The sequence below is a fragment of the Cavia porcellus genome, unplaced genomic scaffold (genome assembly GCF_034190915.1).
Source record: "Cavia porcellus strain 051 isolate PalLab524CR breed Dunkin Hartley unplaced genomic scaffold, mCavPor4.1 scaffold_11, whole genome shotgun sequence".
In the NCBI taxonomy this organism is placed as follows: Eukaryota; Metazoa; Chordata; class Mammalia; order Rodentia; family Caviidae; genus Cavia; species Cavia porcellus.
In genome coordinates this window covers 77878441-77902969 of record NW_026947494.1, presented here as the reverse complement: position 1 = coordinate 77902969, position 24529 = coordinate 77878441, and the positions used below count along the sequence as shown (strand labels likewise).

The 24529-nt window shown below is 35.9% G+C and overlaps 1 protein-coding gene across 4 annotated transcripts in view; it reads right to left on the bottom strand.

Annotated features, from left to right (window-relative positions):
* Positions 1-2876: 2876 nt before the first annotated feature.
* Pcmtd1 (protein-L-isoaspartate (D-aspartate) O-methyltransferase domain containing 1) overlaps positions 2877-24529 on the bottom strand; it is a 77274-nt gene continuing 55621 nt past the window's right edge. For 3 of the 4 annotated variants that reach the window (XM_013148485.2, XM_013148487.2, XM_063258512.1), the window contains 3 exons: positions 14543-14714; positions 12951-13074; positions 2877-5855 (listed from right to left, as the gene is read on the bottom strand). In XM_013148485.2, coding sequence (XP_013003939.1) covers positions 5488-5855; positions 12951-13074; positions 14543-14714 — 664 coding nt within the window. In that variant the 3' untranslated portion in view covers positions 2877-5487. Of the gene's footprint in view, positions 5856-12950; positions 13075-14542; positions 14715-20353; positions 20546-24529 lie in introns of all 4 variants that reach the window. The other variant, XM_013148486.2, reaches the window with a different exon arrangement.

The following is a 24529-nucleotide window of genomic DNA, read 5'->3' as shown; positions in this document are numbered from 1 at the left end:
CTAATTAGCTCATCCAGACACACATACTCCTTCTTCTAAGCCACTCTGTGAAGGACATGGTTTCATTTCTTGCTATAGACTACTTCTCCTGAAACCAAATGTTTCACTCATGTAAGATTCAATCCAGCTACTTTTGATTTCCCTTAATATTTAACGTTTAAAATCCCTTGCTCACATACTTGCTTCGTCAGGAAATAACTGATGGGACAGACGTGAGACCCTCAGCAGGGCAGGCGCTGGCTGGAGTGTGTGGTGCACCTGCAGGCTGCTGGCCATGGCTCCCCGAGTAAGCAGCCCCCTCAGGGAAAGTGTGAGAACAGCAGGTTCCGCCAAAATACACCTTGCAGTTAAAACACCCAGTTTTTAATCATTCTGTAAACCGATGCTTAAAAATATTTTTAAATGTTGAAGTTTTCAAATTCTTTCAAAGATATAAAACAGAAAAATGAAATGTGGTAGTTAATCTTAGATGATCACATTGAGAGACCAATCTAGTGAGTAGGAAATTTGTCAAATTTTGTCAATTTTAGGAGGAAAAAATAAATTCATCCTTTTTTGCAGCGACTTTTTGGTCACTTTGTATCGTGCTGTAGGTGAATACTGCCCTCTTTTGGCAAAAATGTTACTCATATGCATGGTATTAAAAAGATTAAAATACAGAAAGATTCAGACAAATAATTAAACAAGTATGCCTGCCACTGTTCATGGCTTTTATTGCTGAAGTATACCAATAATCCAAAAAAAAAAGCATGTTTTTTTTTTCCAATTCTACTTAGAATTATTATGCTCTTGAGGTTAATACTTTGGCTGGTTCAGCCTGGTTTTACTGAGAGAAATGAACTTCAGAGGCTTACAGCAGCAAGTACAGGGCAAAGAAGAGGCCTTTTCCCAAGTGGGGATCCTTAACCTGAAATGGCTGTGTAAAGCCACAGCTGTGTCCTAAGAAAAAACTAGAAATAATCCCCATTCATGCAACCGTCTACCACTCTGTTCACCCCAGAGCACATGGAAGGAAGGAAGGGAGGAAGGAAGGAAGGAGAGAGAGAGAGAGAGAGAGAGAGAGAGAGAGAGAGAGAGAGAGAGAGAGAGAGAGAGAGAGAGAGAGAGAGAAAGAAAGAAAAAAAAAAGGAGAAAGAGAGAAAGAGACTATTTCAAAACCTCCCTGGGGTGGCAGGGAATACCATCTCTCTCCGCAGCTGTGCAATCTCCAAAGAGGCCTTCAAATGGGTTTTCAAACCACTTGACCTCTCTAGTCCAGAGCACCTTACAATAAGGATTTAAAGAGGTCATGCTGGGCAACAAGTCAAGCAGCTAGTAAAACTCCCACAAAATACAAGGAAAGTTATAAACACCAGCAAAACACACAAAACAGTTACAAATGCCAGTCAAAAGAAACATCAAGAGAGAAGCCACACCTCCTGTCTGAGATCCGGCAACTGAAAAAGGCCAAGTAGAAACGAAAACAGAACAGAGTAAAACTCAGTATAAGACTTCAATAGCATATTTAATGCAACTTTAAAGAAAATCAGTGATCAGATCAATTTAAAAGATTATCTAAAATTCAATGCTGAGAAAAAGTTGAGACAGCATTTATTAAAAAAGAAAAAAAAACTAAAGTGGCAAAGGATGTCCAAAACAGAGAGACCAACTCACACAGCTACAAGTATCAGGGAGGGAAAATGAAAAGCAATTCACACCCAGACCCATTATATGAAAGTCCAAAGAATTAACAATGGCCAGACAATCTTTACAGGCAAGCTAAGAGATGAGCTTCAAAGTAATGGCTGTTAGCCTACCTAACAGCTACAATGGATGTCAGAAAGTTTCGCAGGAATTCTACCTCCTTTAGAGAAAATAGTGTCACTCTAAAACTGTATAGCCAGTGGACATTTTTTAAAGAAGAAAAATAAAAATTTTTACGCAGACAAAACTCAAGGAGTTAGCAACCTAGTCGTCTTCTAAAAGAAATTCAAAAGGATGCACTGTAGGCAAAAGGAAATTGGAATGATCTGAGGAATGAACAATGAGCAAAACACAAGTATAAACTGGAGTGCATCTAATTAAGCATCGGTTAATTATCGCCGTGTGGCTAAAAACACTAGAATTAAAGCATGATACAGTCACATAATTTTGACATGATGAGTGCTGTCAAGCGCTCTGTCTCTCTTAGGACAGGATTAATGAATTAGGTGAATACATTAAAATGCTGACATTAATCACTCAACGATTTTTTTTAAAAAAGTAATTTCAAAAATGATAATAGCTTGGGCTGGGGATTTGTCTGTCTGGCAAGTGTGAGGTCCTGAGTTCAAGCCCCCGTACTCCCCCACCCCAAGTGCTGATAGCAAAAAGATAGGTCACAATAAATGGTTACCCACGAGGGGAGTAATTAAATGGGATCAGGAAAGTGAACCTACCAGGAGGTACATACGTGCCTACATCTGTATTAAATCACCATTCCTCATACTTCAAATACATTTGATAAACACCCTTTGTATCTACAGTGTGGAGATTTCATTATTGTATTATTGCTATTACTGTTTTGTTGCTACTGCAGACTGAATCCAAAGGAGTTTCCCTGAGGTACATCCTCAGGCCTTTTGTATCTTTTGAGAATGTTTAAGTCCTGGGTTATCCAGATTGGGTTTCAACTTGAGATCCTCCTGCCTTAGTCTGCCAGAGAGCTGGGATTATCGGCATGTACCACCATGTCAGCTAAAAATTGTCCTTAAGTACTCCACACTCTCCAGAGGTGCCAGTGGTCAGAAGTAAGGTGCCCACACACAACTGCACTCCACAATCTAACACACATTCATGGAGCACTGAGAACGTCTAAACTTAACAGCAAGAAAAACACAACGCCGGTCAGGGGAGAATGCTGCTTCAGTGTGTGATTGTTTATTTTAAATACTCTTCCAAGTCTTCCAATGATTCAACAGGCTTTCCTTCACTTCCATTTCAAACAGACAGACTTCAACACATTTTTGGTATTTTAACTTCTATGTATGCTACATTACTAACATTTTTCTTTACCAATATCAGAGCTAAATATGTCAACCAATAGGCCATATAGATTCCAATTACCTTCTTGGTAGCTATGATGCTGCTGACAGACTCTGGGATTGATCTGACACTAGATGCTACTTTAGGCACTGCCTTCAACAAGCTGTGTGACTCAGGTAAAACAAGACACCGCTTGAGGACTACTTTCTTGTCTGCACAATAAAGGCCTAAATTAGATATCTCATGTCTTGTGTGTCTATAACACTCAGCAATGATATCCCCCATCACTTACTTTTATTACATCTTTATTTTCCATTTCTTTACTATATCCAGAGCACAATTTTCCATACAAGTAAACCCAAATTCTTTAAAAAGTAAAATCCAAGATAGTCTTAGTCCAATATATCTGCATTAATAGAAAAAGCCTTCACTTGAATTTTTAATTCTACCTCTTTATTTAAAGTCACTGATAAAGTCACACCTGTAAAATAAGTGCATTTGGAAACACAGAAGATACACTTCAATGACGAAAAAAATATGCAATGGTCATGAAAATCTACTGTACACTTTCCCAAGTTCAGAATGCAAGACAACATGAAAATGTCAATCTTGAAACAGATCCTTAACAAAAACTCACCTAAATAGTAAAACCATTATTGAAAAGTACGTATTTTTACGTCTCTGAACACTAGCTCCAACAAAAAAATGCAGATGAGGGCAAATAAGATGAAAATTCTTCCCAGATTTTCTAGACAAAAAACATGGGCACCAGAATTCAAAATTATACTTCTGAAATGGATGCTTCAAAATCAACATTTCTAGCAAATGACGAAAGTACGAAACTAATTTTATTCTTTCTTACATAGATGAGATGGAGCATTTCTTAATGATAATAGTTTACTATTCCCATACCACCACTGCCTCATCAATATAAGACAAACACCTTCCCATGAAATTAGCTTTCACACCAATAAATATGCTCAATTAGCTGGGGCAATTTCATGTTTAACTATTTCAAACAACTGTTTGAGATGCACCGACTCCTGGAGCTGAGGCTTGGAAACACTGAGTCTGAAAAAGATAACTTTCCCTCACAGTGACTGAGTTTCCTTGATCATATCTGAACAACTACTGTGACAGTGATGCTGGTGGATGATGACAGTTCCAAATTTTTCCCTTTAAAATGGGAAATAGGGTCTAAGTAAAAACACATTACACTGTATGCTTTTTAACAAGGAATGACTTTTCAGGTCTTACTAGGAAAAAAACCTTACGACGACACCTACTAGCTGTTTTATCACTGATGAGCTATGTAATTTAAGTATATAACATAAAGCAATAAATGAGAACCATTATGATTTTAGCAAAGAAATAGAAAAACATGAAGCAGTGAAATGAACGTGGCATAAGTCCCAAAGACTACATGATAATTCTGAACCTGATTTTTTTTAAACACAAAGGCATCTAGACACAATTTCTGTGACTATTTCTTAGAAAGATCCGAAGCAAATGTAGGCAAGCTCAGTCCTACTTTGTCAAATATAAATATTCTGATAAACTATAAATCTCATGAGCTAAAGTGCATCAGCTGACCACATATGCTCTGGCCGGCTAGTTGGAGATCCCAAGAAAGTGGTGGTCACTTGTGCTCATTCCTTTATACATTCTACACTATCAGTCAGACAGGACAATTAATTGTTTTTAAACTACAGTGAATTACAGGAAAAAAAAACCCTAAAGAATTAAAATAGCCTCATTATTTTTAAATACTGAAAATGTAAAAGGTCCATACAAATTAAGAGCTGTATTAGGTACAGACTTTCTACTTCACTTGCTGTGCTCTTTAAATCTCTATAAGAGAAGCAAGTATTTTCCCCGTGTCTTTTGGCAACAGATTCAAAAGCAAAAGTTGCAGAGCTGTAACAGTTCATTAACTTTGTTTTTAAAGCTAAATTATTCAATATCTTGTATTATTATTGCACTCATATATTGCCCGGAATATATCTACAGCAATTCAGCAAGACTGATTGCAATGAAAGTGGAAATAGGTCTACAAAGCATCTGATTTCTTTAGTAGAGAAGACAGTTTTCATACAGGAACCACCAAGAACTGCAATTCAAATCAGATTACATATGCTTAACAATTATTTAAACCTTATAGAAAATTAACTCTAACCCTCACCACTACAAAACTGTAAGGAATCAGAAAAAGATTTATAGTACACAAAGTCTTGACTATGGTTGCATTCCACTTTGAAATCACTGAGTTAAAACAGCATTTTTTCAAGATTTAAAGAAAAATAGATTTTATAAAAGAGATAGAATCTTTTAAATCAATGAATACAATGTTTTTGTTACTGACAAGTTATACATTTTTCCCACTATAATTCACTCTGATCAAAGAAATAATTCTCTCTTTTGACTCCTAATAAATGCTACATTTTCAAGACTAAAGGATTATCAGTAGGCGGTTTTTTTCTTGATTTATTTGTCTCTAAAATATGTCAAGTAAGCTTTTAAAGATTCAGGGAGGGGTAGCTTCATGATTTTTTCTCTCAGTAAATTTTGAGGTGGCTCCTCCGGCTTCATGGCTTCACTGTGATCTTTCTCTTCCTCTTCTTTGTTATCTTCTTCCATTTTCTCATCCTCCTCACTATCTAGAGGCTGAGGAATGAGCTGGTTACCTACAAACACATAAGTGTTAATCCTCTGCTTAACTCTCTTCCTTTTCCTCTTGGGTGGAGCCCTTTGAGGAATCCCCTTGGCCTGCATCTCGTCATTGATGAAATTTCTAAGTGTGCGTCGAATGTAAATACGAGCCAAGTCCTGCAGATTCCTGACAGCACAGGGGGCTACAAAGAAACAGAAAGAAAACATCATATACGGTTCACAGAACAAAACACGTCTATTCTTAGTACATTTCTGTAAATACAAAACTATACAAACTGACTTTGGGGGTATTTCTCACATGCTGAGGACTGCCCAGGTACCTCAGAGAACAAACATAGATGTAAGGTGTACGGGGGAGGACACATAAGTGCATAGATTCCCTGGAAGGGCACAAATTTAGAACGGTGAATGAGAATCGAGTGATTAAGGGACACGTGGAGGAAAGCAACTTTATCCTACAGATCCTTTTATACTGTTTGGTATTTAAGTCATATGAAAAGCAAAACCTATTAAAATGAAAACTACACAGCAGCATTTAGACAGCTGCCTCCGTCTGCTGAAGTCATCACACACACCCAGAGCTCTTCTTTATTTTTACAAAACAGTAGACCTAACCCATGGCGAGGTACCACAAAGTCATGCCATGAGCCAACACTCTGACAGCCTGAAGAATCACCACAGTGTTTTAAGGTAGCGATGTTTACTTACATCAAATACATTAGTTTGGATGAACCTACAACAGTAAACCCTGGCGGTCATACTCTTTCTTGTTGCCTGTTCAATACACATTACACACAGAGAAATAAATCTTTTACATCCCATCTGAAACCGGTTTTTCTACTTTCCAACCCTGTGAAAATAAAACTATTACCAGGGATACTTTACAAATATCCAAAAACAAACCAAAATAAAATATAACCATGTTCATTTAAGCAGGGTTAAAATCTTCAGGTACTTTTATTTCTTCACCTCTGGTCCTCTTTGTTGTAACATCTAAAATTGTGCCTCCTTCACTTACCAGCATGTGGTCCACCTCTGCCCTTAGACTGAGAATCAGTCTCTATCACCCTGCCCGGCCTCACCACAGGCTGCTCCCTGTCTTTCTCACCAACCCCAATGGTCAGGCTATGCCAGCCCCTCCCAGACACACTTGCAACAGTACATGGGGTTTTTCACTTAACTTTAGCATAGACATTTTAAGCCTAACTTAAAAACCTTAGCACCAATGTATTGGTCCACTATAAAACCTCTTCTTTTTTCCAACCCTGTACTGAAACCTGAAATAGCATTAATTTCAAAGCACTGTACTAGGCTCATTCAGCTAGAAATGACTTTTTCTACTGGTCAAGACTTTTCTCTAACTGCTGTGCATGTAAAAGAAACTCAAACATAAAAGAATCTGAGTTCAAATCTTACTTCTGCCACTGATTAATTTAAACACAGAAAAGTGTTTAAATCAATAAAGACGTGGAGACATCATCCCTTAGGCATTAAAATATGCAAAATTCTGCCTGTTCTGCCTGTTTTTCAAAATGGTTACTATCAGAAGATTCATGTTTGACTCCTGGCTGGCTTGCCAAATTACACCGTGGAAAGATCTAACAGACAGATTGCAATGTACAATGAACAAAGAATTGTAAGCACACCCAATGGGGAAAGGAAAGCAGCAATGTCTATTAAAAATAATGGAAACATACTCAGGACAGCTCAGTGCCAGTAAAATGTGGCACAGGCAGAAAAATGGTGCTGGCGTGACAGGAAAAGCAAAAGGCACACACATAGATCAAGCCTTTGCATTTCCATGGAGGTGTACTCCAGCACAGGTATCTCTCACTGGGTCTTTAGAAAAGACTGGCAGGAATAATTAACAAAGTGCTGAGTCATCCTGAGTTAGCACTTCCACTAAGCACATTTGTTCTAATTCACTCTGATTAAGTTACACGGGAAGGGGCACTCGCCCTGGGATGCTGCCCAAACCCGAGTCCAGGACAGGAGTTCTCTCTCAGCTCCACTGAGCAAGGTTCGCTCAGAGGCATCTGTTAAACTGTAGGTCATTTAAGAACTCATACAGCGGTGATTTAGACTACTAAAGTTCCTGTATTCATGGAGATTGTATGTTTGGAAGGGAAGAGGCAAACAAAAATAAAAAATTTAAACAGATATATGAAGAAAATAAAATACAAGTCATACGGTTATCTTTGACAGGCTAGTCACAAAGGTGTCCCTTGAGGAAGTTACATTTTTGTATCTAAATAAAACAGGGTTTGAAGGAGAGCAAAAGCCTAACAAGCAAAGGAGTTTACACGATTCAAGGACTGAATGAAGGCTCATGTAGATGACATTTAGTCTTTTTTATAACTACAGTATCACATTAGTGACCACGTTCAATGTTTTATACCTAAAAGCTTGGGTAACGAATACTAAGTGGTTCCATCATTCCTTGGGATGGTAAGTGACCAAGGCGAATTTGAACAGAAGGCACTGACTGCAGAGGGGAGGGCATTTTCACAACCACACCTGAGAAGCTCCCTGGAGCAAGCTGGGACCAGGGACTGAGCGGAGTGCAGACAGGGGAGATGCCTAGGCCTGAGAGTTCCACAATCGGAGTGGAGGAGAACAGACCTAATAAAGGATCTCTGTATTAGTCCTTTTATCAGGCGAAGTGTTCTTCCATTAGTGGCATTCCCCTCCAGAACTTAATTATATTTTTCCACTGCCAACAATGCTTGCTTTTCTAGGGATAAAACTTTCAATCCTAAAACACCAGACCAATAGCTGAACTTAAACTAAAAACCAACAAGACCCAGTATGGAAAAAGACTCAATCTTGGCTGTACTGACAAACATTCAGAAAATCCTAAAACAATACTGACATTAGCTTCATTTAAACATGCTTTTGAATGACACAAAAACATTTAGATAATAGATCTATCAATTCATATATTTCCTATTCTTTAATACTCCCATTTCTACTGTTTTCTAGCTCTGAAATAAAGATTTAATACAACAGACAATATTAGTCCTAGTAGTTATATAAAGTTTGTTTTAAACTTAACACCTTCCCACCAGTTGGAACCACCAGTTGGTACAGGATGACTGTCCCATCTAATCACTTCCGTCAGTCTTTTTACTAATAAAGATTAATAAACATGTATAAATGGACTCAATCTAGTTAACTACTTGAATGTGAATAATTTTACTGTCCAAATTTAAATATTAATACCATTCATACCAATTAAAATTAATACAATAATAAATTATTTACTTCACTGAGCTAAAATGTGTATTTGTAAAGAGTTCGATAATTATCTAAATTTTAACAAGGAAATATTTCAAGTACCATATGTAACTTCCATTTACAACTGCGATGTTACAAATTCACTGTGTCACATTTTTTAAATCCCATTTTGGTATACGTGCTGGCAAAGTAAGGACTACACCATTTTAATTACAGAACTGTACTACGGTGACACAAGTCTGCTAAATCAATGCCTTTCTTTGCATTACTGTAATCAAAGATCCCCTGAGAAGTGGTACATCCTGCTCAATGGGACAGCCATGCATGTATCACTGATGGTTCAAGTTGGAAGGAACGTTCAAATTCAAATCAGAGATGCCCAGCATGAAGATATACCAATCATGGTGTGTGAACAACATGTCAAAGCTTTTGATTCCAGAAGTACAGGTAATATGTTATCTCTAACATATGTCTTAATGCTGAGTGGCTGGATGCACCAGTGGTCTCATTGGGTGGCTTTTTATTAACTTTATTAGTAAAAAAGACTGGTACGGGGACTAGATCAGCTTGTACCTCCAGTAACACAAGCTATCAGATTGGACAGTCTGCAAAGGGAGGCTCTGCATAAGTTTTAAAGTAACCTAGGGATCAGAGGTTTCATTTTATTTATTAATGACTAAAAACAGTATTTCATTTAAGTTAAACTACACAAAACTGATTTTTTGACTTAACCTATTAGAGAACCAACTTCTTTACAGCCCAGGGTTCCACAATTTATGGAAACTTTTAAATAACATATTTCTAGAATTTTATAGACATACACAATACTACAAAAAGAAAGATGACTCACAGAAAGGGAGACTTATTTGACAAGAGGAAGGGAAGCAAGGCAAAGAATGTAAGAAAAGGTCACTGGGGGATGTACAATCAAAATCTGTCACATGGCATATATAAAAATACCACTCTTGAAATCCAGTGTTTTGTAAAATTAGTAAGCACGAATAAAAATATGTTTATAGTTTAAAAATAAAAAATATGACTTTAATAAAAATTAGTGAATCAGGAAAAATTATAAATTCATTTTAGTAAGCTGTTTAATATAAACAACTTCACTGCTTTAAGATACATTAGGCACAGGATTAACATGGTTTTCTTGGGGTTCTTTTGGTACTAGCATTCTTTTCTATTTTAACTCCCATAATTAACAGGATGTCTTCTAAACAGAAAGCTGCTGTGACTTATTTTAACAGAAAAGGAAATTTGCTCTTATTTTCTATGCATCCTATCAAATTTGGTAAATATCTATTTTCAGAATTTTTTTATTCTGTGAATGTTGCTATAAGAAGATTTCAGTTTTTAGAAACTCAAAATTCCTAATCCATTTTTTAAAAAATTGCTATTGACAACTGATAACTTTTTTCTTTTAGCTATAGAAACATAATACAGAATCAAAAGTAAAATGAACCTGCATAGACCTGACACTTAGCTTTAAGTTCTCTCTCTTGGTTAATCCTACTTCATCGACACCTGTCTTCTTTACAACTCATTCTAGATTATTCTTTTTTTTAAAATTTGGCTTTCCATACCCCATTTTATGCTATCATGCTGAATTTATTTCTATTTTACATTCACATTTTATAAGTGTGCAACCAAATCAATGAGTCTTATCACCTACATACGTGTATTTGCATTTACATCCTTAAAATGAGGGTGACAGAAATTGCTGCTTGGAAGCACATCACCCATGCCATTCACAAATGACACCATTGTAAAATCACATTTACAACTAAGACTCTTAGCAGAAACTAAACTAGGAAAACTGTCAGATAAAAAAGAAAATGATTCTTGATAAAATTTTAAAGCTTTTAATAGCATCTGTTACAAAGTGGAACAAATAGCAGAAAAATTCACTGTGCAGTCTAGATATGTGTTTATACACACTTGAAATGATGGACGTTTAGGTCACTGTTAAATTGTGTCAGGAGAATTTTTTTTTACTATTTCTCTTTATTATTTTCCATTCAGTTACAATAAATTAAACAAGAGTACCTTAAACTATAAGTCTAATGTTTGAAAACAGAAAGTTTTACTTTGCTATTTATCTTAGCTTTAAGATGGTATGCAGTAACTAGAGTACAGTATAGCCTATCGCCACATATATTACACATACAGATAACTGTATATGGTGTTCTAAAAGCAAACTTCACAGAAACAATCATAATAAACACAGGTACCCCTGGTGGGCACTTGATCCTGGCTCTGGAGAGGACTTTTATGTAGGCCAGCACACCCAGCACCTAACCTCTCTTTTGACTGGACTGGAAGGAAGTTTAAATTTAATGTTCCAGCCCAATAAATCACATTTCTAATAGAACGAGTCCCCTTTCTGACAATTTTGTTTAATCATTTATTTTTAGTTTCCTGTTTTATGTGTATTTTTTAGATATATTTTGACCGAAGTATTTTCAAAAGTAGTCAAATAAACAAGTATTAGCAAGAAGCATATTTTTAAAAGATGGCTGGGAACATTCTAATTATGAAAGGTTCAAACTTTTTTAGCACTGAGTACTTAAATCTCCTCTTAAATGAGATCAAAGTAAGAAGGCAGTGTCAGAATTTATTTTATAAAGTTTTAAAAGGGTTGACAGGGGCTCTCACAGGACAAGCATGGTCATAACACACTCTCCAGGGCCCAAGAACCCTCCAAGCCACAGCCACTCTGAGCAAACCAGTGGCACACACTGACCCTCCTGCACCTGCAGGGACCACTACCTCACTCCTTCCGGTCAGCCACACGTAGCTCTGGTATTCTCCCAGAACTCAAGTACTACCTGGACTTTGCTCACCTGTGCATTTAAATAGTGTACCAGGACACTGGGAGGCTGGGTAGTACCACCTGGGGGGTAAGTTTCTCAAGTTTAAGAATGCATGCCAGGTCTAGGGTAGAAGACTGACGGACAGCCTGCCTAGCAAAAGCCAGAGACTCCGGGGTTCAGTCCCCAACATTACCCTTCCGAAGGTATGTAGATCTAAGCCTTTTTTTTCCCCTCCCATGGACTTTGCTTGGTAATAAAACTGCATTTCAATCTCTAGCTATCTGGTCTCTAGTCCCTCCCTCCCTCCCTCCATTGATAAGAACTTACATATGGAAAAGCAGGCACAATTCAACAACCTTCCCCAAATCCTAGCATCTCTTTTTACTAAGCTATTATTAACTCCCAGACACTAGGCCAAAACTTGTATTACTTTGTATAATTTTTCAAATCTCAAAAGGTCCCAAAGTCACAGCTCAAAAGATAAAAAAATGAATACTTCAAATTAATTCTCATTATAAAGCCAGATTCCTATGAAATAAAAGTAAATCAAGACACGCATAAAGAATTTTACTTTGTAGTCAATAAAAACATGTTATACGTCAAACCACTTAATATTTTTTCCTCTTTCTCTCAAGATCTAGTTAGCCCCTGTAGAACTTCTCTTTCTTCACCTTCTAATGCCTTGCTCCCCTAATTTTCACTGTGCTTTCCTGCTTTATCACAGGTCTGATCTAAAAGCTCAGTCTCCTCTGGCCCTCGGTGTCGCACAGCTCCAAATGCCATCCTGATGTGGAGCCGTCCTCTGCAACCTAGCCAAGGAACTCCTCACACACTCACCGTTTGCCATCTGGAAGACAATGATGCTGTTTTAGCCTTCAGCCTTTTGTATTCACTTTCTGTATGCAAAATCTTGGCATAGTGACTTCCTTTGTATCATTTCTGTCTAATTTAGGTGCTGCCTCAACACAAAAACCTTCCTTATTGACTACGCTAGTGATAAATTCATTTTTGTGTTTCTTGCCCCTTTTCCCCATGTTCCCGCTATGACAACTAGCAGTATCCTGTACCAGGCAAGAGCTTTATTTTTTAAAATGGTGAGTAAATGCCCTGACTATATTCCTGCATATGGAACTTCTCATAATTATACAGAGTTTACTAAATACCTAGCATAGGCGTCTACACTGGAAGTAACAATTCAGTAACAAAGCTCAAAGACCTACTTACGGAGTCCGACAGAATCTGGCTTGCCATTGTCATTCTTACTTGGCTGCACAAGTGGAGCAAATGAAACAGCAAGGATATTTTTACTTTCCCAAGTGTTCTGTCCAGTTCGCATAATCTGTGTTAACTATTTAGAGACAGGAAAGAGAAAAGTTTAACCCTGATGTGAGTGTCTTAAAGCCAGGATTCTATTTTAACTGCCAATGAGAACAATGTAATAACTTATATTTCACTACAACTACATTACTTCCATTTATTTATTATAAATTAATGTAGATAAAACAAGAAATATTTGTTGCTTAGCATGGATATTTCAATGTAAATGGAATAGAAAAAATATAGCCAAGTGAGCCTTCATGTTAGATTTGAGGTCTAACGGCTTCTACATATTACATACAATCACTGCATTCTAAGCTGCATGTTTCAGAGACTCAGTCATTTGATTAAAGCATTACATTAGCACCATACTTTGACTACTATACCAACAGACTTCACGCTCTTTCATTATGGTAACAATAGTAATGAATTAACACTCTGATTCTAACTCCAACCTGGTATCTCACAAACCAACAGTCACCAAGAGACTAGGATTATTATAAAACTCAGCAACTATTCATCAGTAGTCCTTACAAAAAAACAGCTTGCTCAACTTTGGGTATTCAACTCATATTTTTTTTAAAAATCCCACTATCATATGAGATTTATATATTTGTATACCATAAATATTCAACAAAATATATAAAAATAATAGTTTAAGTATTTCATAACATTTTAAATAATACAAAAATTCCACAATTATCACACGAAATCATAGCCATCTTAGATGCTCGAGCTCTACTGTTGTACAGCAAGGTATTTTAAACAACTCAGACTTAGGTTAATGTGAATATTAAAGATCATATTTCTTTGAAAGGTACTTTATAAATATTCAGGTAATTTGTATTTGAAAGTCTCACCTTTTCAAATAAGTTGTTTCACACATTTATTATACCTAATAATTTCAAACCAAGGCAAGAAAAGATAAATTTAATAACGTTCATAAATGGCTGAAAAGTAGCCCAAATCAGTGTGGTTTTAAATGAAGATTTAAAAATGTACTTGTTTCACTAATAAAGTTAAGCTGTTCAAACCAAGTGTTCAAGGAACCGAGAGGCAGTGAACACTGAGTTGCTGGCAGGGCTCATCACAGTCAACCCAACACCTGTCAGGTGAGGAAATGTGACCAACAGGGAGAAGTCCACTCAGTGTCTCACACAGCAAGCGAGTGAAAGCCATGTCTCCTTTATCAAACTGTCAGGCTGTTCTGTGGGATGTTTTACTTAAACAATCTGGAGTCTGTCTAGTTTTAAACTAAAATCTCTGGCCATAGTAACAAATGCTTATGATCCCAACACTAGGCCAAGGCATGAAGGCTGCTGCAGGTTTGAGGTCAGCCTAATGGTGAGATCAAGGTCAGTCCATAACTAAATAGCAAGACCCCGCCACCCAACAAGATTAAAACACATCTTTCACTTTCATTGAATAACACTGCCCAATCTTAAATTAATCAAGTTTGTTTCTTATGATATATTAAGTAAAATGACAGCAGAAGTCACCTGATCCTCTATAGGCATAACCAGTATGCCTCCAACTTTCAGTAATATTTTCATGTAGTTTTCATGGTCTTTCTGGACCCCAGCTCCACAATAAATTCGATCATACTGATGACTGTCAGATGCTATTTGGAGACAATTACCAACCACAAATGCAGGTTCACAGAACTCAAATCTGTGTGGGAAAAACAGATTTATTTTCATTCATTCAAGCAAAACATTCAATTTTTTAAAATTACCATAATCTTGTCCTTTGAAATAGTGAAGTTATCAAATTAATTATTAAGGATAAAGCATATTTGATTTAAATACCATATTCAGAAAATTCAGCACTGATCAAGTGTATTATTTTGTTATGACTGATACTGAGTACATGTTTTCAAAATATTAACCTACTTTGGCCCATACTGAAATCTCAATTAAGGCTGGAACACATGAATATAGTAAAAAGCCCATCACATCACATCAGTTTCAAAATGTGGGATGATAGGAACCTTAAGGGTCAACCAATGAGAAAAGGGTTTACTTTCTACTAGCTTCATTTAAAAAAAAAAAAAAAAAAAAAAAAGAGTCCACACAGTGAGAGGGGCTCCTGAAAGTACTTATCTTTCACAACTTTGCTGAGAGACTGCTGTCTTGAAGCAACACCTACGTCCTGATTTCAAACCCTTGTGATTCCTAGTATTACGGAGGGTCACCTAACTAATTTTGGCTGGGCAACTTACAAGGCTGGGACAGAGAACAGGATGCATACTGTTTCTCTTAGTGGTGCTTTGGCCCCCACAACTTCGCTAAGCAACCGAAGAAGAGATGGAGGGTCACCTAACCAATTTTGGCTGGGCAACTTACAAGGCTGGGACAGAGAACAGGATGCATACTGTTTCTCTTAGTGGTACTTTGGCCCCCACAACTTCCCTAAGCAACCGAAGAAGAGATGTGGTTTAAAGTTCATGTAGGCCATTTGTGTCTGGTTACAGTGTTGGTTCATGGTACACAGTTATGCTTTTACCAGCCCTATTTAGATTTCTACTTTATTAAATTCTGATAGACAAAACCAAAACAATTTTAAAATGTAACATAAAAACTCCAGTGTACTAATAAGATGCAACCTTTTAAAACCATTCTTAACACTATAAGATTATAGCTAATTTGACCATAAAGCAAAATCAAGCTGTAGAGAATGTAATAATTGATATTAAAAGCTTCGGCATGCAGTGAAAAATGACACTGATTTGAATCAAGAATTCTGACTTTGGGACATATATCCTGTCCTTTGGTGATTAACAGTGGACTTGCCACACAGGTTTCCACTAAAACTCACTGAAACACAGAAACATTAGGAACACACATTTAAAGAAGGCTTTGACAGAAGGAGGCCCTGTCCTTAATCTCCTACCTTCTGGGTGGAAGGAGCAGGGGAAATGGGGGTGGCTAAGGGCGTGGAGGGGACAGTGACCAGTGTGCAATCTACACTCACCTCTGCACCCTCAGACTCACACCAAGCCTGCCCCGCTCCACTGTTTGCTTTACTCAACTGCAACATCACTGCTCACATTTCTCAGGTTTCTTCCTGATCATTTTTCTCCTCCTACATAAAATAAAGCTTAAACGTTCCAAGCATAACTGTAGGATCTTTATGATGGCCATAGCATGGGTATGGTGTGTGTCCTCAGGGGTTCACACTTAGAAGCTTGGTCCCCAGCTGGCAATGGTGAGAGGTGGTGAAATCTCTTAACCTACTGGGAGGTAATTAGATTACTGGTGAACAAAGCTCAGATGTTACTAATGAGGACGATTAGGCCTGATGGGACTGCACTAGCTGTTAGAATGCTAGAACATCTCACTTTGTGTTTGGCTTCTTCCAGACACTATGCTCACTGCTCTCAAACAAGCTCCCACCAGTGGTAAGGACATCTGCCACGTTAGGATGCAGCACAAGGCCCCAGCGGACGCTGCCACTTCAGCTCGGAATCTGAACCTCCAAAACCAAGGCCAAAAAAACCTCTTCCTTATTGAGTGGGTATTCTGTTATGGCAACACAAAACTGTCTAAGACAATGATTCCACCATCAAATGCCCTTTCCTACCCACTTCTGAGCTCTGTCCCACCTGTACACACTATGCTGGACCCACACCCAATTGCTTCATGCTTTGAAATCCTGTGTCTATGAATGCGCTGAAGTGCCATCCCTTTCCTTATCCCCTGAATAAACACCTTCCACAATGAAAATTCACCTTCTTTAAAGTGAGTTATCTAAGAGATATTTAATTTCTCTCATATACAAGAATACAGTACAATCTCTGATTATTTAAAATAGTCAAAATAAATTTGTTTAATCATTTTATCAAATTCATCATAAGATTTTTAAAGTTATTTTTTAATAAATTCTACCTAAGAAGCCTCATTCTTATAAAATTTATTTTAAAGGCTTTCATTTTATAATCTCTTATAATTTTCAAGCTGAACATAAGGGAATTTAACCAATCAAAAAAGTGTGAGCTGGGTATGATGGTGCACACTTATAATCCCTGCACTCTAGGGACTGAAGCAGAGGATTATAAATTCAAGTTGATCCTGAGCAACTCAGTGACTTAGTGAGAATCTGTTACAAAAATAAAAAATTAGAAAAGGTTTAGAGATATAGCTCAGCAGACAGGCCTTAGGATGAATCCCTAATATTATCCCACAGCCAATAATTTGGATTAAACTTCTTTTATCATAACTTACCAATTAAAATACAGATTACTAATAAAGAATTTACCATTAAAATGACTAATAGTGATATTTTATATTTTCTCATCACAAAAAAATGAGTTAGAATTAAATATCCTATTTTAAAATTACATATGTCAAGTTCCCTAACAGCAATAATTACATAATTCCTTTGCTCAAATCCTCTTTATTCACCAGCTGTAGGGAGGGACTGAGCTTATGATGGGAACACTGACTCCCATACCCATCGACAGCCCTGTTTGTTAAAGTATAACTAACAATGGTGACACAAAGAAAGGAGCATGATTTCCTAAGAATTGGAGACAGAAGGAAAATGCTCCCCGAGAATTACAAGCTGTGACTTGAAACTGAAATCCGACAACCTAGAGCTCCTCTCTCCAAGGTGGGTATCAGTCCATTAAAGCATCGCTCATCCAGAATGAGGCATGCTGTCAGCATGGAATTCAGACCCATCTGCACGCAGTGCAAGAGGAAATGAAAAACATCTCAGTAATTCTTTGTATTTTTATAGTATACTATATACATTTTGTTTCAATAGTCACATAAAAGGAAAATATTGAGTAACTATCCTTCAGCTATTACAGGTAAACAGGTGCTTTAAATACTTTCTCCTTAACACAATTCCCTTTGAAACATTTTTCAGGTGTGTGTGTATATTTCTTCTGAATTTAATTGTATCTCTATGACCTATTATGGTCCTTGAGGACCATACATTTATTAAATAAATGAACCATGTAGGAAATATAAATGCTTTGTCTAAAACTTTCCTACTTAAGAACTTTGAATATGAACCCAAATGTGACAAGTTAAATATGATTATCATAAAAATCTCAATGGAAGGGGAAATTTGCCTGGGCTATGAGACTCTGTAGAGTAATACGATGGTTCATATTTTACTACACTGGTCACTATACCTATACCTGCATGTTGGAGAATCTATGATTCATCTCAGCATGCCAAAAGAGGCAAACTCAAATACCAAAAACAAAGAAGTCTTTGCCTTTAATAAATAAATTGTCAAATAACTGAAAGGCATTTTTTTTTCCTTTCTAAAGATCTCAATGTTTTCCCTTCTGATGGAGGTCAGAACAATAAAATTTTCTAGAGTATTACAAAGATTCATTACAGAGAAAAATTTTCAATAACCTCTATGAATACAAATAGAATACATACTTCTAACCATACAATCTTTGTATTCTCATTTAACATAGTAATTCATTTACCAGAATACTCAAATTTGAAAACAAACTTGAATTTAAGACAATATTCCCAAAGGACTGAATCATTTCTAAATTTAAAAATCTTGTAGGAGCCAGGGATTAAGCTCAGTGGCATAAGTGCCTGCCTGCCCTTCTAAGTGCGTGGTCATGAGTTTGATCCCTGGTACCAAAAAAAAAGAAAACAGAAAAAAAAAACCCAGAAAATGTTGGCACTAAAAGATTCAGAAAATAGAGAACTTGTATGTCCAACAAGGTGCCATAAAACTGTAACACTAACAATTTAGTCTCCTAACAATTAAGTCTCATTTACTCTCGGGGCTGGGGATTTAGCTCAGTGACACAAGCGCCTGCCTGGCAATCATGAGGTCCTGAGTTCGATCCCCGGTACCAAAACCAAAAAAGGAAACTGTCTCCCACAGACAAGTGTCCTGCCTGGGCACTGTTTCTACACTTCTAACTACGGTTTAACCTCCCTACTCCCACTACATGAGTCCTTCACAGTTGAATAATATAATAACTCTCAAACTGCTACACTAAAAACAAAGCAAAACTAAACTAGAAATAAATAGCTACAAATGATGCCAGCCATAGTGGTACAGGCCTGAAATCTCAATTACTGGGGAAGGCAGAAGGATTTTAGGTGAAAAGTCCAGAAAAAGACTGTCATAGACTAAAAATAAAAATAAAATAAATAAATAGGATTTAATTTAACGAACAGGCCGAGGCCATAGCGCAGAGGTGTACTGCTCTGGAATCAATCCCCAGGGTGTCGTACCTCCAGAAAAACCAACACAAGGAAATCTGTAAGTGGACTATGGGTTAATTTTACTAATTAAGGTATTTATAGGTGAATTTTAGTATTTCTGACTACAAGAATCTTAAATGTTTTGTATTTTCATCTACAAGTTTAATGGCTTGTTTTTGTGAGAGCGTTTCATGTAAATAAATTCCCACCATATCCTAGTTATAGAATAACCAATATTCTACTGCTTTTTCTCCCCAAAAAAGTATATGGTTAATCTGAGGTAAATATGGATATACTCATATATGTATATGATTAATAAAATGATTGATTTGAGGACATAAACAGTGACTACCATTTTGATCAAACAGAATAAACTACAACTGCTACTGATAAGCCCAAAGAGAGCAGAGAATAAAGAAAACGTTTTTCCCTCTTAGGTTTTCACTGTCTTCCAAAACCTGTATCTTATCAAAGTTTGTAAAATCTATAGACAACAGACAAATTTTAAACCACAAATACAATTACTGTATAATCTCAAAGACTTAGCAATAAACAAAAGCTGTTTATTATAAAATTGTATTTATAAATTTATATCTATATATCAGGTTAATAAATAGTGAAAAAGGAAATCAGACTTCTACCTTTTCACATCAACCATGCATTAAATGAAACCTACGGAACAAAAAATGGTAAGAACACCACAGTAACTTTTAATGTGGCTATTACTTGTTAAAGAATAGTTCTGTGCACCTTCTCTAGTTTTTCTACTTAAATTAGGAGTCCATTAAAATTTTATGCCTGTAAGTATGTAAGATGCTAATTAGCAACTTTTTTTATCCTAAGAAATGTTTTAAAACAAATTTTTCATAGATAACTCATGCTCTTAAATAAAGACTTCCATGTGCAGAAAAAAAATTTACAACCTAAAATATGTATACTAACTTTAGGCTTATAATCATCTATTAATTGAAATCTGAAAAATCAATGACTTTTTTAGACATATACTTACCAAAATGTACAATGAAAATCCCATTTGAGAGAATACAGAACAGACAGGTATCTTGTTTTAGAACATGAACCCTGACCCAAAGTAAGACCAGGATTCTAATCACTTACCTGAGCAGTGGGTTTCTTTATAGGTGCATGATGGGATATCTTCATCGTGAGACGGACAGATGATTTCGTTCACAGCAGGGACCTTGCCAACTTGCCCATATAATTCTTTTGATAAGCTGCTAGGAGATCAGGGTGACCTAGCCTTGCCCTGTAGCTTCCCTCTTAGACGGATAGTCTAGGTCTAGGAGCTGACTGAGAGTAGAAAAAACAACATTCCCCTTCAATACACTGTGAAGTGGGGACTGACAATTTGCACACCTAGTTTATCAGGTGCCACAGGACAGTGTCACTGAAATTTTAGACAATAATGCCAGTGGAATAAAGGACATGGGAAAGATCCTACCTTGTTCTCAGACCTCATTCAAAACAACCTGACACATGAATTATGAGACTTTCTTTTCCTCAAAACATTCTGTTAACATATGTATTTTAAGAGGCATGGGTATTAAAAAAAAAACGAAAACAATTTAGACCTTTCTGGGGGTACATGAACCAGGGAAATATTAAACTCTTGATCTTCAAATATATTATTCAAATATTGTTATGACCAACAATTAAATTATTGATTAAATCTTTTTTAAAAACTTTACCTTTTCAAGGGTTTTCCCTTCCAAATGCATCAAACTCTTATCAGAATTCAAGCATTATCTAAAGCAAAGTGTTGGTGGTGAATTATACAGGGATTTTTCATTGAATAAAGCCTTAAAGAAATCCACAGGAACAAAAACAATCTCTAAATACTTAACAGAAACTGTGATATGTAAGCATTATAAAGATGATCCTTTGTGTATTTAAACAATAGAAATGTGTTTTAACTTTTTCCCATGTCATTCTTAATGAATGCTAATGTATGTAAGTGATGACCCTGATCAGTATTTTGAAGGGTCTCCAGTTTCAATGCTTATTTTTCATTATTAAAAAATGTGTTCACAACTTGAAATAATTCTTATAAAACTACTTCTGAACATAATTAATATTAAATTATACAAATATATGAGAAATGAATGTATAGTGAATCATAATAGTACAATTACTTCACTTATGCCTTAATTCTCTTTAAAATTTAAAAGTAAATTACTGTAGTGATAGAAGTTGACTAAACATAAAAGCATTTATTTTTCAAACAAGTCATGTTGAAAATGAACCTGTAACTTAAAAATTAGAATACTGATGCTGCCATACCTAACTACAAGCTTTTAAGCATAGCAAATATGAAGAAGGAATTGCTTCTGTCTTCCTCATGCCTAATAAAAATTCAAGTCATAGGTCTTTGTAATGAACAGAATTAATGTGAATACTACAGTGCATTTAATATTAACAACATTTTGCAATTCTAACCTGAAGGAAATGATAAATATAAAAGTTTTCTTTCAAATTTTATAACTGATGCTGAGTTACTAGGCTGTAATTCATCGATAACAGCTTACTGATTGAAATATCATAGTAAATTAATTTTTACATCATCATAGCCAAATCAGAACTAAAAAAAGCTTCCTAGCACAGGTTATAGCCTCTCCAACCTTAGGTTTTCCAACATCTTGGAGATGTACATATTAATATGGTCTCTAAAATTATGAAACAATGCATATTAGATACTGCTTATCATCTCCCTGCTGTTTTCATTACTCATATGCCTTATTTAAGTGGTCACCTATAAAGCAACACCAACCTTTTATATTCACATGGACTGGAAACCTCTAATAAGTCAAAATATACGGCACTCATTTGGTTGCTAACCACAGTGTTTTCCAAGCAAAAGCCACCTTGGAAGGAGGGGGGATAGGAACTACCAATCAAGACATGGCACTCTCTGAAGCATGCATAGGAGATCTCGTCAAGGGCATATGTGTAAACATACCAATATAGATACATACAGCTGCAAGTAAACGTTCAGCCAATACCAACTCATTTTCAAAGTATTTACAGGGCGAGAGTTCACATGCAGACTCCTTTAAGTGATACACTCTTCCCAAATAACTACAGTGGGAAAGAACACTTTGCATGTTACTGCTGTCCTCACAAATGCTAATTTGTATAATCTGACTTTTTCCAACCTTTCTCTTCCCTTACCAAAACCAGATAACCTTGGATCCTCTTCACTCCTGGCAAATAAGGCCTGAAGACTTTTTTAGATCAAAATAAACTGTTAAAAAGAGTGTTTTGGACAGTGCATGTAAAGAGTACAACCCAGATCAGCAAACAGATGACAGCAGGCCGAGACCCATCTGCACCTTGTTTTGTGAGTGAAGTATTAGTGTAACACTCTCATATTCTTTCATTTTCTTACTTCTTTACTTGAAAGACAAAAACCAATGGCTTTAAAAGAGCACTTCACAAAGCCTGAAAGATTTATTACCTGGCAGTTTGTGGGAAAGGTTTGTAAATTTTTTAGAGAACTCTTGAAATCAGATGACTATTGTAAATCTGGGAACACCACAGATATCAAGACTAAATCCATAATTAAGAGCTCTTTTCTCCAGGTCCAAGCAGAGTAAATGAAGAATAGTTAAATTTGCTAACACAGGACTAGGACATAGAGAGTTTAAAAGTACATACAATAATTTCTTTATCTAAAGGAGAAATAATGTTTTCAACACATAAGATTGAAGCTTTGTATATGCCCCAAACACTCATTTGTATTTTTCACGAAATAATCTTATATATTCCAGTGTTGATTATAGACTCTATCCTACCCAATCTATTGTATTAGGAAGTTCACTCCAATATGCAATAAATGCACATTAGAAAATTTTAGCAACATAGGTTTCAATCATGAGGTATACAATTCTTTTTATCAAGGGAGTGATAAAGATCCAAACTAACAGGATAAATACTGGTAGAGTATTAAACTTTACCTATTCTCTCCATGTTAAATATAATTAAGGATAATCTGATACAAAAACAGGAGTAATAATTCATTTTCCTCAGTTATTTTACATTTTGTTAATTAAAATAACAAATTTTAATGACCTGTAATAAATACATTAATACTGCTTGGAAAGATAATTTCTAGAACCTCTTAGCACAGCAAGTCACCTGGTTGCTTTGTTTTGCAGCACTGAGGACTGATCTCAGAGCCTTCATTTAGAGTCCGATCCTCAGCACCTTCCCTCTAATTTTGCTTTAAGCCAGGGTCTCGCTAAATTGCCCAGGATGGGCTCATACTCGTGATTCTCCCACGTCAGTCTCTTGGACTGCAGGGAGAACCTACAGGCACCTGCCACTTCACCCAGCTTACAGAGTCAAGTTTTTAAACTTTTTAAAAATTGAAAATAAGTATGAGTATTATCCCCAAACATCAAGAAAACTGTAAATTCATGCAAACACAAGCAGGACAAAAAGAAAACTACCGTGTCTTTATAATTTCAATTTCTAAAACGAATTATTAAAAATAATTAGAAAATGAGTCAGCTGTATAACCAACAACTTTAAGTATTTCCAACTACTCAACTACTTTCCTATTCCTGCTATTCTTTGTATATAATGCACTTTTTTAATATAACATTTTTTACGTCAATATTTCAGGACACTGATTTAAAAACAAGAATAAAATTTCCTGAATTAGCTTCTTCAGATTAGGTTAAGAATGTTTCCAAAACAGGTTGTTTTAGAAGGAAAAGAAGTGTTAAAAATAAGACATATTATAAGATCTAACTAACTATAACTAAAACAACACAAACATTAAACTTTTGAGAACCGTTTACATCAATCAAATCACTGTATTTTATGAATCATTATTTTATGAATAATGAACCTATATAACACAGTAAAAGCAAAACTCAAGAAACACAAAGTCAAAGAAATTTTATCACTTTATAATTATATGAAAACAATTTTTAAGTTTAGAAACATTCATATGTAACTTTCAAAATTACCTGTGCTATGAATTAATATTTAAATTACATCAAGGAAAAAAGGACGCAAATCATTCTGTTTCTTAGAACCACTTGTCAGCAATAAACTTGAACAGAGTTGCTTCAGTGATTCAAAGTTTTTCCTAAAGTCTTTTCTACCCAATGGCCCAAAACTGAATTCTCTTACACATTTGAATTTACTAACAGTTTTTAATTTTTAACTTTAAATATATTTTAAAAGCCCTTATGTGTGTGCTAATTTTAATATCAAAACATACAACTAATGAGAATTCAAAGAATTTTAAAAATTTTATAGTCCCAA